At 41.1% G+C, this 16,559-nt stretch overlaps 1 protein-coding gene across 2 annotated transcripts in view; it reads right to left on the reverse strand.

Annotated features, from left to right (window-relative positions):
* The window catches only part of LOC138301144 (cholesterol 7-desaturase nvd-like), a 140,535-nt gene that overhangs the window by 84,543 nt on the left and 39,433 nt on the right, over nucleotides 1-16,559 (reverse strand). For both annotated transcript variants that reach the window (XM_069241303.1, XM_069241304.1), the window contains 2 exons: nucleotides 15,984-16,162; nucleotides 2,106-2,231 (listed from right to left, as the gene is read on the reverse strand). In XM_069241303.1, coding sequence (XP_069097404.1) covers nucleotides 2,106-2,231; nucleotides 15,984-16,162 — 305 coding nt within the window. The remainder of the gene's footprint in view (nucleotides 1-2,105; nucleotides 2,232-15,983; nucleotides 16,163-16,559) is intronic.

The following is a 16,559-nucleotide window of genomic DNA, read 5'->3' on the forward strand; positions in this document are numbered from 1 at the left end:
GTTAACTGTGGTTTAGGCAGAACAAAGTACAAAGTATGTGAGTCCCAGAAGGCACACATGTTTTTATCTGCAGCTAGTTTCTTCCAAGATGAAGTTTCAGCAGAGTAGCTGATCTAAACAGCAAGGTGAATGTATTTGCAGTGGACTTGTATGCCCAACTGCACTGCATGCATGCATTCAAGAATATGAATGTACAATAAGCTCCCAGCAGCAACGTAACTGCCAGCATTCAGTAAATCTTCATTCTTTGAAAAAGCCAATGAAGGTTTAAAGCCACTTGAGTGTGAGCTATGGGTTCATACTTCGTGAGATCAGAGAAACAATGGTCAACATTTATGAAACTGTATTGTTCCAGAATAATGAAATTATGATTTATCTAGTGAGAATGTACGACAGAATTTGTTTTTGTCAGTCAAACAAAAAGAATGAGCCACTAATGGTGTTATCAGCCGATTTGGCTCCTGAAGTTCTTGCTGCCAAAATAAAATCACAGGATACATTGAAATCAGCAGGAACTATTTTTACAGTCCTGCTAAGTGACCTTTCAATGGCGTCATATTCTGTGCAGAGACCCATTATTAAGGGTGTGCTACTTGATAAGAAGATGTAAAGGTTTTGGATTACACAGATCTTTCTCCACATGTGCATGAACTTGTTGGGATGATATTGATTGGGTGCTAAAACCTACAAAATTTCCAAAGCCTCTACTTACAGAATGTACACATACATGTACTTGCAAAACCTGTGCTACCAAAAGATGCCCCTGTCAATATTCTCTAAATAAAGTGAACTGTGAAAATTTGTCTAATACAGAAGTGATAAACATTTTTTTCCTCATATTCAGATCATAAACATTGTTTGGTGTTTACATAAAAGGATTAAAATCATTTTTTGTTGCTTCAGTTCTGCATGCGTCTCTTCTTCCTCTATTATAGCCACCATTTTGGAAAAAGGTGGAAGGGTTGCTCTGAGGAGTTATTTTCTATCTCTAGAAGACTACCTGGCCCATAAAACCTATGTTTTGACACCATAATCAAGTATATAGGTCGCATGGTTCCTGAAATATTACATTATCACTGTAACATAGCCACCATTTTTAATAATGCCACCCAGAAAAATTCGGCCCGGCTCCGCGATGTCTATCCAAGCTAAATTGCTCCTCTAATGATCCAAAAACAAATCAAAAATGAAAATCTCAGGGTAACAATTATTTTTTTTGATGGAGGTATATCAGGGGGCAGGGATTATACTGCCTCGTAAGGAAGGCAGGTACGGAGGGGCAAATGCTGGCTGAGAGAAAACACACTTTCACAAGCCTCCTCCTATCTATGGCTCACCACCGAGTCAGTTATGGGCACTCACCTCCTTATTGACAGCTTCTTACTCTTCTGTTGTCATCTGGGAAGCAGATGGTCTGTACAATGGCAGATGATGGTCTGAGGTTGGTTAACTATACGGATTGTGTCAGAAGATTGTAAGCTAGAGGCATGGTCATGCGAGGGATACCAGAGTGAATCCACAAAGCATTTTTGCTACAAGAGTGGTAGGAATCAGAGAAGGACATAAAAGACCTGCAGAGAAAGAAGATGTGCAGATTCCCCCAGAGGAGCAAAGTTCATTGATTCCAACAGAACACTGAAACCAGATGTACTCTCTCCAAGGCAGTTTGTAGCACAAAGGTTAACAATGTACCCACCAATCTAAAGACCATGGTATCACATGTGATGCTTCAGTGTCTAAGGTGATCAAAACCTTTTTATCAAACAATGATCTTATGACTAAGAAACTTGGGTAGACCTACTGGGCCCACCTGCTCCACCTAAATAAAATGGTTTAAGACATTCAAATAAAACACTGGGTATTTTCTTTTTTAAACAGGCCAAAATTTAAGATTTGTATCCCCATTTTGCATTTTATTTAGCAAGGCCTCAGGTTGAGGCGTAGGATTAGAGGGCATTTGCTTCTTGGAGAAGTACAAGACCAACTAAAAACAGGGGAGAACAGGGCCAGTCTAAACAGACCAATATAATGGATAAAGATCTAGAAGACATTTCTAATGTAGTGCTGTATGAGAAAAGCAAAATTTACAGTACCCTCTAACTTACCTTCCAAGTATGTTTAACAAAGTCCCACAGCTTAGAATTGGTGTACCTCAGGTCAACTCCGCTCACAATCCCAGGAGCATGGAGGTGAGAAAGATGAGCTATATCTGCCGCATTCTCTGGAATTTCCTATAACAAATATGTAACTTAGTTAAAAATCTTTTGGAACAAGGATGTTCTACTTCTAGACAGACACCACAGTTCTTCATGCACTTGGCAGGAGGATCAGCCTACCACTGCAGGCTTCCTCAGCAACACCATTAGAAATCAATCTTACGGTAAGGCTACCAAACACTGCTAGACCACTATCGGGTAGTAAAAGGGATATACTCAACAGAAACACACTTTGCTTCAGTACTTTAAACCTATATTTTATAGAAGCCCTGGAAAGAACTTTGGGTTTAACTATTTGGAAAGTTGCTCCATTTCACCCAAAACGGATACACCTTGGCTTGAACATGAAGGTTTTAAGCACACAAATATTTTTGCTTTAAAATATCTACCTCTGTATAGTTACATACTGGTGCCAGATCCAATTTGTTTGGCTAAGGATTATAGGAAGCTCACGTGCCCTCAATTCTTGATAGAGGCAAGACTCATCCATCGGGAGTTATCCAAGATAATTTGGTCCTAGGGAATCAAATTGAAAGCTCCCCAGTGGGCTGTAACACTAGGACTTTATAATCAAGTACTAACGAGCATTTCTGTGCAATTAAGCATGGGGACTGAAAATAGCTTGAGGCGATGCACTACAGAGAACATCACAGTACCAAAATGGAAATATGGTTCCATGTCATTAATTTTCTAAAAACAAAATTGATGAGGTGGTGACAGAGATATTTATTTGAAACAAATGGATGAGAAATGGATATGTAAATGCTGTGCGACTACCAAAGGTATCCATATTGATAAAAAGCTACATTACTATTCATGAGGACATCCAAGTGTATATGATCACACATTTTTTGTTTTGGATGCAAGAGATATGCGAAAACATTTTGGAGACACATTTCCTATGATGGAGCATAGCATTAATATATGGTTCTTATGCCCTATATGTCTAATATGGCTGCTGCTGTGGTGAGAGAACAGCTTTAACTGTTTCCACCACACTACTAGATTTGTTTAGGAGTGCCATGTATTCATGTTTTAGCACCTTATAACATTCTAATAACCTTGGTACATCTAACATGGGGGCAATTATGGAATAGTGTAGTTTTGTCTATCACTTTACAAAAAATTACTTCATTAATATTCTAATCACCTTTTAGTATATCCAACATGATAGAGTAATTTCATAGTTTGATCATGTGATCTAGGCGCTGGAAAAATAAATAGTACCTCAAAATGGTGCTGCTGTAAAATGCCACAACTGCAGACGACCAGTGATTGTTTCAGAGCGTAGGTAAGGTCACACATTAAGAACCACTTTATGCAGCTTTTTTATTTCTCTTTCCCTGCTATCCATCCTATGATATTTTAAAACGCCAGGAGATCTCATTTGCTTACTACACTGGATGTTATGATCTAAATATTACATAAAATTATGTATTATGAGCGGTTCAGATTGACTGTCCTTTTTGTTAGTTCAACCTATACATTGTTGTGGATGTACTGGTGTTATCCACTGAAAATGTAAAACCTAGGGCTACACTATACCTTAATGATCAATGATATGCCCTGCACAGCAGTCTGGATTTTCCTTTTACATGACGTGATAATTTTCCACTCTTTCTGGCAGTATGTTCTTATAATCTAGACATGTTGGTTCGATTGCTTGGTGTATTCTCACCTCAAAAGATTGATGTATGAGCCTATTTTAGGCAACTACATGACTGTCACTCTGGATATTCTATCTGTTTGCGCTATAAAGGTGCACAGTGACTTCAGAATACCAAAGACAAGTCCTCATTAGCTGATTCCATTACAATATGGTGGGTATTCCCATCTTCTAGAACCAACAATTGCACAGTACTGTTGTGCTGCTTTATCTTTAAGGGGTGCTAGCTACTATGAAATCTCTGTAGCTCCACCACAGGATAGCAGCCATTTACATTTTTCACACTATGTTTGCACAGTATAATTAATTGGTTTAGTAGCTTCTGTAAGGCTGATGTTGGGCCAACTAAGCTTTTAGCTTAAACATAGAGCTTAATTATGAGACATTAAGATATATTGAATCTAGTTAGCCGTATGCTCAAATTATTGATCTTCACTACAAGATATATATATTTTTTTTTTACATGTAGTGTATGTACAGTAAACATGAATGGCTTATCAGTCTTGTGTGATCTGACAAGGGGCCAATGATTATGAAAAGTCATCAGTTTAAACTTGGACGTTAATTACAAGACAATTTAGATACACTCCACCTCAGCAACAATTATGTTCCTATCTATTAAGACCATCTTTACAAGGTGGCTTCTACAATTATTTTCTTGGGCATTAGTGTTTACATAGCATTACCTGTTCTTACTCATAGTACACTATATTTTGATGGGCTCATGTGCTACGACTGTTTCAGTAAGGAGGTATATTACATTTAAATCATGATGATGTATTTGTTCTTACAATTGTCTATCATCCAAGACTTATGCATGTATGTACACGTCATTGCAAGAAAATTAAAAACCGTTTCCGTGTATGATAAATACACATATGCACACTGTACAGACGCTTCCATGCAAAGCTACAGTTTGCGGCTATTATCCCCAATTCAATGTATATTTTTTCTTTTGATGCTTAGACTGGCTCACAATGTATGTACAGTCATAATAAATGGCAATTAAACCAAGGACTAAGTACTTCAATGTACTGAAGGCTGATTTTTCGACTTGTATGTCCTGACTAAAGGAGCTTTTGCTGGACTAACCATATGACAAATTGGCCTTTACTGGTCCCCAACACAAAACTGGAGCAATAATCAGTTAGGAATAAGTAATTACTTCAGTTGTAGATCAATTAATGTATGACTGGAGGTCCTTTACGCTTATTATCTTGTACAGAACGTCACTATGACAATATGGGATTCAGGTCTTCAAATATTATTTGTGTTTTTTTTTTTAGATTGTCCTACTGTTCTTCCTCAACAGATAACGCACCTTACAACCTCTTAATGTTGATCCACTACAGTTTTGACGATTCATTTAGTGGTTTGTTAGGCACTCCCTCAAAAAAACAGAAAGTGATATATTGACTTACCTATATAAAGTCCAACTACATGCCAATAATTGTGTGTTTCTTCTCCTATGGTTCATTAACAATTTTTTATTGTATTGAACAATTTAGGACTTATTATGATTTTTTTAAAATGTTTTTATGTTTTGTATATCAAAATATATTTAAACACCTATGTTATTTGCAGCCTTGAGGAGGTATCCTTAGGAACCAAAATGCGTTGAGTAGCAAAGCTATCGAATTAACAATTGTTGGTATGACTGACCTTCATATTTAAGTATTTCCATTAAGGGAATGGACCAGAAATCATCTCCAATTTTTAGAGTGCCTAAGTTCAACAACCTATTTGAGACTGTTAGACTTTTCATCCTCAGCGTGGTCTCCCTTAACTTTTTGCCTCTGTTCCCCAGGTTGTAGATGTGTGCTGGACTCTGATTTTACTGTTTTTGTTACTCTGGGCACTTTACCAATTGCTAACCAGTGCTAAGGTGCAAGTGCTCCTTTACAAAATGTGTATGTAATTGGCTTATCCATGATTGGCATATTTGATTCACTAGTAAGTCCCTAGTAAAGTGCACTAGAGGTGCAAGGGCCTGTAAATCAAATGCTACTAGTGGGCCTACAGCAATGGTTATGCCACCCACATACGTAGCTCTGTAATCATGTCTCAGACCTGCCATTGCAGTGTCTGTGTGTGCAGTTTTAACTGTAAATTCGACTTGGCAAGTGTACCCACTTGCCCGGCCTAAACCTTCCATTTTCTTACATGTCAGACACCCCAAAGGAAGGCCCTAGGTAGCCCCAAGGGCAGGGTGCAGTGTATGGTTAAGGTAGGACATATATTAGTGTGCTTTAGATGTCTGGACAGTGAAATATTGCTAAATTCGTTTGTCACTGTTGCAAGGCCTGTCCATCTCATAGGTTAACATGGGGGCTACCTTTAAATCTGATTAAAGTGTAGATTCCCTTTGGGGGCGGGTGGACATGTGGAGTTTGGGATCTCTGAGCTCACAATTTAAAAATACATCTTTTAGTAAGATTGATTTTAAGACTGTGTTTGAAAATGCCACTTTTAGAAAGTGAGTATTTTCTTGCTTATACCATTTCTGTGACTCTGCCTGTTTGTGGATTCCCTGTCTGGGTCAGTTTGACAGTTAGGCTGGTTGCACCTCACACTAGACAGTGCCACAAAGGGAGCTGGGGTGTAGCCTGCATATCCTGATGAGCCATCTGTGCTAGGAGGGAGGGGAGGATTGGTCACTCACACTTGAAAGGGCTGTGCCTGCCCTCACAATGCAGTCTCCAACCCCCTGGTGAGTGTCTGGGGCCTGGCCTGGGCAAGGCAGAATTTCAAATTCAAAAGAAACTTTACTTTGAAGTAGGCCTACTTCAAAGGAGAAATTAGGCATAAGAAGGGCACCCAAAACCACTGAATTTAGAAACACTTCTGGAAACCAAGAGGAACCTCTGTCTGGAGAAGAGCTGAAGAGCTGCCCTGCCTGTGACTGCTTTGTGGAGCTATCCTGCAGTTGCTGCTTCTGCCATAGTAAGAGGGCAAAGACTGGACTTTGTATGCCTTCCATCTTGTGAAGATCTCCAAGGGCTTGATTTAGAGCTTGCCTCCTGTTGTTTGAAGTCTTAGGGATAGCAAAGACGTCTCTCTGCCAGCACCTGGAGTCTCTGGAGAGACTCCTACTCCGCCAAGTGGTGCCCATCCAGTTCCTGGGACCCTGAAAGGAGAAGCTGACAGCCTAAGAGGAAGAAATCCACGCACAGAGCGCCGTGCGGGGAAAAGATAGAAGCAACTCCAATCTGCGGCTGAAGAAACGACGCGCCGCCAGCTCTGTGGCTGAAAATCGACACTTGCCAGAAATGCAACAGAAGAATCGATGCGCCTCGCCACTGGACTCAAGCTAGCCTGACTGAAGAAGGGCGATACCCTGAAACCGGTCCCAGGATGCTTGTTTCCGGTCCAGGGAGGACCTGGTCTGGCAGTTTGGGCTTGACTGTTCCCATGAGGAACAGGGTCAAGACTGATTTGCATATGGCTGGGTCCAAACTGGGGTGGCATGGGCAGCAAAAAAAAAAAAACGATGGATTTAGGCCCAGATCTCTGTACTGGGGGTGAATGTTTGACATTGTTCAGCATTCCATCCATCACTTTTTCTTTTTGCATCTGCTTAAAACAAAGGCAGGTTATCTGTATAGTGCTTCTTTTGGCAAGTGTCTGGTGCCCCCCGACCCCTCCCCCTGTGATCACTTGAGGCCCCCCTAGGGGGCCCACCCCCCAGTTACTCTGATCTACAGTGACTTATTGGTCAGGTCTTTGAATGCAGCAAGGTGCAGCACGGTCCCGTGACACTTTCCTCCTCCTGGTGCCCCTAAATACAGTACTGCATTATTTACACAGTGCTTAGAAACAACAAACCCAGCACTGGTAAACACCAAGTAAAGGTAATATCCTATTTTGAAAAAACGTACACTAAACAAAGCTAACCTAAAGCTATAATACACATGCATGTGCACAAGGAGATGGTTTTTATTTTTGTTTCCAAAACAGCAAGTAAAGCCACCCCTTTTACACATACAAGCAAGCAAACTTGTTGGAAATACTCATCCTCATATTCCCCAACACAAACTTCCCCCTCCCCCACACAGAGTCCTTCACACTACAAGAGGGCTCTGCCCATGCCCACACTTGCTGACTTTGCTTAATCCTCACTTTACTCACCAGCTTAGTTGCTTCGTCACTTCCATTACCACTTCCCTCCATCCATACATCCATTCAACCACTGACCCATTCTTACATTCACTCACACACCATCCACAAAAACATGCCTATTATCGAAGAAGCATTTTCACTTATCGAAATGCCAGACCAACTACCTTTGCATATACTGCCATTAAAAGCAATATGCCAGCCATCATGGAACGCCAAAGAATGATAAAGTGTTCCAAGATCCTTGAGAAGTTAATAGTTTATGCCATTTTCCTTCATAATAAATGATGGGTAACCCAGCTGTAAGATAGGCAGCCACACGTTTATCATATTGGTAAAGTGAACAGCTCCTTGGATTTATCAATCCTTGTTTTCTTTTGCTAGTGCAGGACGGGATTGACTTTCATGTATGCCACTAGATCAGCTTCTGGATGAGGACTGCTTTCAGAATAGGTTCCACCAGGTGTGTGGAATTCCTATAGCGGAACTTCCAAGACATGTTGTCTGGGATCAAGGACAACAAGTTTTCATGTTTACTTTGTCCTTGGGACAAGCAGGCCCAGCCCTCTGCAGAACTGACTGAGAGTTTGCAGTACCACATTACGAATCAGGGAACAACACTGACTGCAGATAAGGTAATATTTGTGTCCATTCATTAATGCTTTATGAACTTGTATTTATGGTTCATTAATGCATAGTCTTAATACAAAGCCTTTAATATTAGGGTGAGCGGCCTAAGGAAATGTTGTGAGCTCGGACTGCACTGCTGACAGTGGTCCCAGAATAAAAATGTGTACATACGTTGCAAAGTTTAACAGGGCTACATATAATGCTCCCAGAAAGCGTTCTGATTAGATGCAAATATTTGCAGAAGCTTGAAAGTAAGATTGACGCTTCTTTACTTTCAAATTAAATGTTCACAAAAATACAACTATGAAAAAAATGTTTTGCTGAACGACTGGGAAATTTTTAGATACCATTTCTTTGGAGCATCATCTACTAAAATGTGTTGATGCGTGCTAGTATTCCCCCCAAAATATATTAATTATGGAAAATCAGTGCAACCAATTTCAACAAGGCTATGGGAAACATAAAAATAAACAATCATTGGCAAAGTCAATAGGTCCAACATTGGTGCTTAGCCTTTTGAGTTTGTCAATTTGTGTCGTGTTTTGACTTTTTTTGTTGTAAAACTTTATGGTTGTGGGTGCTACCAGGACGTCACCATTATAACAAACATTGGCAAAAAGCAATAATATTTTATGGGCTCAAAAAATACACATTGCCACAGTAGCCTCTGACACTCAACCAAACTATTTTGTGTGCCGATATACTCCTTGTGGAAAAGCAGAATGCTGGTATTCACAGTAAAGAGAGTCTATAGAAAAAGAACAACTTTTTAATAAAAACAAAAGGTTTGGTTAATTCAAGACCTTATTAGGGGTCTAAGTCAAAGTGCACCCACGACATATGCCCTTGCATTAGTACGGATTTACGGCTATCATTAATTCACAAGAATTTACAGAAGTAGGCCAGAAGTCGTACTCTTAGACAAGGTTTGTGAAATGCATTTTAGCACAAGCAAATATGCAGGTGTACATTTGCTCTTGCGAAAATCTGAGCGCTTACAAATTCACTTTTCTTCCTACAATTTTTCTTCTCAACCATGTAAGAAGTTATATATCTGCCCTTGTCAGGAGTAAATTTCCAACATTTCTCAGTATGGGAAAAGATTAGAGAAGAGCTGGTGAAAACCCCTAAAACATGCAAGTTAGGTTCGCACAGATTCCAAAGCTCGTTCCAACCCTGGAACTATTCCTTAACACTAACTCCAGCCCCAGTATGCAGCCAACGCTGGCAAAATGTAGGATGTGTTAGAATTCCAACTCTATGATATTAGGAGCCCTGGCATAATCTGAGGTTAATATCAAAGGTCTTATTTAATGAGATTGCTGCCACAATCTATCAGCGCACTACGCACTAGAGACAAGTGGATTTTTTTTATTGATTTTTTTTTAATAGGACAAGTAGATTTATAAAGCAACCTGTCCCACGGACAAGTAGATATTTTATTAAATTCCACACCCCTGGTTCCAACCCTGTCAAACGTTACCCTTAATATGTAATGCTATGTCAATATGGCTAGTTTAATATTATAGCGGCCACTAGTCAAGCACTATCTCACCAACTGAGGTACAGGGAGAGCAAAAAAGTAAAGTAGTATTTGTTTGATTACAAGGATAGTAATAGGTTGCATCACTAGGATTCAGGAGACAAGAAATTATCCTTTAGAGTGAACTGTAGATGTAGTGTTGTCAGGAGGCCAGGATCTTAACATGGGTTGCAGTCTGAGACACTGCAGTGGCCCTATGAGGGGTGATAAATGGAAAAGTGATATTGGAATCCAGGTTGAGGGGTATGACTGTACAACAAATGATGTGGCTATGCATGAAGAGCTTTTTGAAACCAATGCATGCCCAATGAGATTTTATATTCCAGTTTATGTTTTTAAGGTCTGGCATTAGGAAAAATATTTTGTTTCACTAAATTTATGTGTACGGTATACTTAAAAGGGGCTTTCAGCCAGCACTCCTGGTCTTAATTGTGTCACTCAATCTTTTTCCCACTACAGCATAACTCATGGGGCAATGAGCCAGATGACGTTAGCCATTGGCACGCCTACACTGGGAGTGTGCATACTGGCTAGAAAAGACATCATATGCCTTAAACAATTTTAGACCTTAGCCTTCTCAATGGTGTTGTCAAATGACAATTACAGGTACTGGGATGATCTTGTGAATTCCACTGCTAGAAGGTCGCTCATAAATGGGTGTCTCAAAAAACAATGGGTCTGATTTTCACAGCGAAGCCAGTATCTTACCTGCAGAGAGGTAAGGGGCCACAGCAGGGTGAGGGCATTAAAGAGGCTGCAGGGAGTATAAGGGTGCAAGAGTTAGTTGTGCCATGAGTGGGAGCAGCGTTAACGAGGACGTGGTATGAAAGAGTTATTTTTCTTTCCCACTCAATTTGATTTGCGTTCATCTGGATCCTAACCTAAGACACACTCTTCCTTGGTTTTAAGAGGGGTTTTGATGGCAGAGTGAGGGTCGAACGAGGAGGGAGAGGGAGAAGTTGTGTTTACATGGAAAGACCCTGAGAAATGCCAGTTCTTTAAGAAAACTGAACTACAACTGAGGGTTGTGGGCATGTACAGTGTATAGTACGTGCTGTGATATTGTGCCTTAATCTCTGGGACAAGCCCACCCTTTGTCTCCTATCCCAGGCTCCTACAGAGTCATGGTACAGGCATAACTTGGGGGCATCTATGGTACTAACAGACCCCCTGCCTGGGTAGATTGGGGTCATATGGGATGGGTGCATCTTTATGGGATAATGGTACACAGTAAACCAATACAGAGTCCACAATGAAGAAGACATATTCAGCTACCTTTACAGTGCAGGTTTCCTGCAAACTGGGGAGCAGAGTTATAATCCTGGCAACCCTGCTTTAACAGGTGGTGTGATTCGGAGCAATTTACACAATCTCATGTCCGTCAGTCACCGTATTCCAAAACATCCCAGGGCTTAGGGAAATTTTGCTAATAACCTCTGTATAAGAGGTTATCGCTGTAAGGCTGATGCCAGGGGGTGCAATAAAAAAAATAAAAAAACACAACAAAAAAAAAACACACACACACACAACACCTTTCCTGCCGCCTCCATGCCCGCTGCCTCTCGTCTTCTTCCTCCCTCCCCACCCAATCATGACGCTCCTCTTGTGCGGTTACCAGCATGAGAGAAGCACCAGAATTGGCCTGTGCAGGCAGAAATGCCGCTCAGGGAGGGAGTAGGACACAACGCTTGGTCTCCACCTGGCTGTGCAATGCAACTGATTGGTGAGTTCTAAGTGCGCATGTCAGTTTGGCCAGCCTTGGATGGCCGGGCAAACTGACATGCATACTTAGAAGCACACCACCACGCCTCCTCCACCTGTTGACATGGAGGACGCTGGCCCCGCCCCACCCTATCAAAGCGGAAGAATGAAGAGATAATATAATACTTTCATTCTATTTATTTTTCTGCCGCTGTCTTGCAGCGCTACAACTGTAAAAGCTGCAGTGTTCCAATATTCAGACTTCAGTTATTTTCGTTTTTCTCTCATCAATGCATTTTGCCCACGTGTTTCTGCCGCAGAGAGCACACAGGGTTATGTTAGTAAGATTTGAATGGCCGCTGCAAGACAGGTTTAATTTCAGAGCTGTGGACTGGTTAATTTATCTCAAAGTTGCTGCATAAATAACTAAGGCTGTTGACATAAGTCCAATGAACAATTACCAGTGCGTTAAAGTACCACTCAAAATTGTTACCCTCACTGTTTCTTAGAATGACTAAAATTGCCTTTCTATCCTGTTCTGCAGACATGGCCTGGGGCATAGCTTCATCAGGTGTGTTACACCCACCTAATGTATTTTGTGTTAAATAGTTGGATACAGAAGCTTTCAGTCGGGTGTGGTGCTGTGTCTGTTGGATGTTACCAGGAATATTTACATACACAGGCAATAATGCGCACACCGGCAATAATGCACACACAGGCAATAATGCACACGCACACACACACACACACACACACACACACACACACACACACACACACCCCCCCCCCCCCCCCCCCTCTCTCTCTCTGTTTAAAAAGACTTCAAAACTGGTAGTTATTTCACAAAATAATATGCTTTCTCTCACTTAGTCCCCCTACCAATGAGTATTCCTCCTCCTTTCCGCTGCCCCTTAAGCCCCGCTTGTGCACCCTTCTTGTCTTATAATGCATTTTAACAATATGTGCCAGTGTGATTGTTAGGAAATCTGAAGCTTGCACCTCTCCAATCTTACTGACCAAGCCTCGTCCCTGGACAGAACCTTCAGGGTGGTGCTCCTCTCAGCGGGATGTTTACCCTGGCACACTCACAACAGAGGCACAAAGAGGTGCCTACACTTGGCATTGAACAGCCATAAAGATCGTGACCAGGAAAGAAACAAAGGGGTCGTTTTACCTAAAAGACCCTTCTCACTCTGCCCACTACACCCCCCTCATTCACAAAGTGGAAGTGCTTAAGGAAGCTGCCAGCAAACGGACCTACTCTAATTTTTACAGGAAACTCATCTGCTTTGTACTCCCTCCACTATCTAGGCCTCCTCCTTTCTGCATCTCTACTGATACACTTCCACTGTCTGGGAAAACAACATCACCCACTTCTTCTGCACAGGAACAGGCCAGGGGCTTTAAAAATTGAACCCACAAACCTCTATCATTCTGCTTAGCATCACTTATATTGCTGGTACAGTACATATACTACAATGTCCACAAACACGATTAACATGCAGTTGGATGGTATAAGGTGACAGTACAAACTCTGAATGCACACTGGTGAGACACTCCCAGCCAGTGCCAAGTCATCAGTTTTTGTGAGTGAGTGGAAAACCTTTAATAACAGAATAGTGAGAGTAGATGTTTAAATAAGACCTTCTCTTTTCAGTCACAAATCGCCCTTGGGCAGCGTACAGACCCTCTACCAAAGTTAAGGCACTGCACTAGGTCTGGCATAAAGCAGGTTTGGGCTTTTAATGATTTGTACACTTTAGGATTGCATGTTTAAGTTGTGCACTACAGATATGGAGACGTTTTTGTGTTTCTTTTTACAGCTTACATCCTCCAATTCCTTGCTATCTCAGAGGCCTTTTCCCACTATACTCCTAAAATCCTGCCTGAAAAATTGACCTTAATCTACCTCCGCTGGATTCCTCTCCTTAACTTCCATCTACTGCATACTTTCTATTTCTAAGTGAAGCCTCATCTCACGCTCATGCCTGTCTGACTTAATCCTTCTTATTGTAATTGAGCAATTAGCGGATACCTAATTTCATAGATCACAACCTCACCTCTTTAAAACCATATCCTGTAACCTAACGTTACCTAATCTCCACCAGCCTTTCTAGGTCACCAACCTTTCCACTGAAATCACAGATATTCCACTAATGATCACACCTAACTGGTATTAATATAATTAATTGGAATAAACACATGCAACGTTTCTTGAGAGCACGACTAATCACAATAACCACTAGATTAACCGCTAACCTTGGGTTTCAGCTTAGAGTGCCACTCACCATAGAGCGCTTCAACGCACTGTCGGGGGTAGTAAGTGTTATATAGATACAATTACAATCTGCCATTTCAAAGAAAGTTTTTGTCTGTAGTAAAACCGCTAAACGCCACACTCCTTTGGAGCAGAATTTAAACGTGTAATTGGGTCTTGCAACACACGGTATGCTTCTTTCTACAGGTATGTGCTATCTCAAAAAATCCTCACCCACTAGATTCCTAAAAACCTGCATGAAAAAATCTTCTTTGATAAACGTTCACTTTTTCCATCCTTTATTTCAGGCACCTCTCCATCTCATGCATGCCTGCCATGTACAGAGGCTGTTTTTGCCCACCTGAACAAGCCGCATCAATCATCCCACTTCATCCACTGGCTAACTTCACTGCGATCGACGGCATTGTGCTTGTGCGCAGCCAGCTAAACATGAGCTCTCCTCAGTGCCAGGTTTGATAGTCCAATCTTTATTTTTATGTAGGTGTCATTATGCAAGCTGCCCGAGGTCAGTTACTTGACAAACAGTCTCTGCATAAAGATTAACATCACGCCACTGCACATGACAGGGAGGAAGGCAAGAACGGAGCCTACTAGTGCGACTCTCAGCCCCCTTGGCAAAACCCGCTAGGCTTCTGAATCGGCTCTTCTCCTTCCGATTGGGGCTTCCATGGCCGCGTTTTCATCTTTGGCACTGCACTCTTTGTAACGTGAGCTCAGGCAGATTTCTGCTTTATGTGTAGGATGGATAATTCTGGAGACGAATATGGCTCAATTAAATACCTGCTTGAAAATGTGGCTTTGAATTAAGTTTTACATTTCTTCCTCTTTTATATGACCCTCACTTCCCCTTCCACCTTCTGCATGCCTCCCGAGTATATAGGCTACTCTAGGTTTCATGCCCTTCCGCCTTAATCGCTTTCTTTGAAACCATCACTGTGCAACATAATAATTAATCCATTTATTCTATCAGCTATTTGCTTCTCACAAAGCCTTCACTAATGATCACACCTAACTCACTACGGTGTGCCAAAAAAAGTGCAGTAAATGTATGGAATGGTTCTAATGAGAGCACAAGGCCAATCCCAATAACCAATATCCACTAGACTAACCACTAACACTGGTTTCCGGAGTAGAGTGTAACTCACTGAAAAGTGCTTAAATGTCTCATCAGGTGGTGTTAAGTATGAAGTGCAAATGCCATTTCAATTCACTACAATACAAAGCAAGCATGTCTGCCTAATGGCTGGCAGCCAACACCAAACTGACACACTTTGCTAATGCTCGTTTTGATGATGTAATTCCTGGACGGCACACAGGGCAATGGGAATTTAAGTAAAACCGGTGACATTATGTGAACAATAAAAGAATTACTTCAATATGGGAAACATTATATAATCCCTTTGAATCTGTGCACCCCCTTTGCTGTACCTGAAGCAGTTAAGATAGTCTAAGACAGACTCTACAGTAGAATTCATCCAATGAATTACTCTTAGACAAGATCTGGGATGTTACACAACATCACTCAGATGGTCTAAACTAAGTTATGTTGGTATTGCCAGAACCAGAATACTTCAATGAGTGAACAACCACATTTTGTATAGTACACTTCATGCTAAATCATCTCTAGGCACTACTGTACTGATGCAGTAATAGTTAACAATCAACTTAAGGTGGCAGGCTATTCATGCTAAAGGAGCCCAGGATAGATTTAGAAATTGGCCCCATGGCTGCATCGGTTGAATATTATGTAGAGAACGATCATTCCTAGGCAGAGAAAGGAAGAGCTGTGTAAATGCAGGTTTAAGTGAAACAATGCAGTTCCTCAAGACATACCTCAATATGTGCGTTGACATAGTGTTCTGTGCGTCCACGAAAAACCCATTCTTTTGAAGTGATCCCTTCTATTTCCGGGATGGACCACGTAGGATCAATGCCATCACAATGATACCAAACATAAATCATTCCATTTTGTTCACAGTGGGGCCATGTTTTAATCTTGGCGAAGTCTGGCACTGCAACAGACAGAGTATTAAGAAAGTCATTAACAACAGCAGGGATGACTTGTATGTAAAGCCACATATTTTAAAAAGTAGAGCTATTAGCATTCAACAATGGATCAAGTCCTGCTCCCAGTTACATGAGCAGCAGACCATTGCGGTCTCTCGTCATTAATTCTTTTGGTACCCTAAATCACAACGTAAATTCTTAACTCCTGCTTCACCTCCTGAAATGGCTATTGTACAACAAAGGGTAACTCAAGGAAAGTAAAAGGTGTTCTTTAATTGATATAAAGGAACAGTGGCAAGGCAGTGAAATGAACACCACTGGAAAAAAAAAAAAAACACAACACAACCTCACGGAATTCTTTGACTTTTACATTTAATTTTTTGGGGAAACATTTTTTTTTTT

The sequence above is a fragment of the Pleurodeles waltl genome, chromosome 6 (genome assembly GCF_031143425.1).
Source record: "Pleurodeles waltl isolate 20211129_DDA chromosome 6, aPleWal1.hap1.20221129, whole genome shotgun sequence".
NCBI classification, from domain to species: domain Eukaryota; kingdom Metazoa; phylum Chordata; class Amphibia; order Caudata; family Salamandridae; genus Pleurodeles; species Pleurodeles waltl.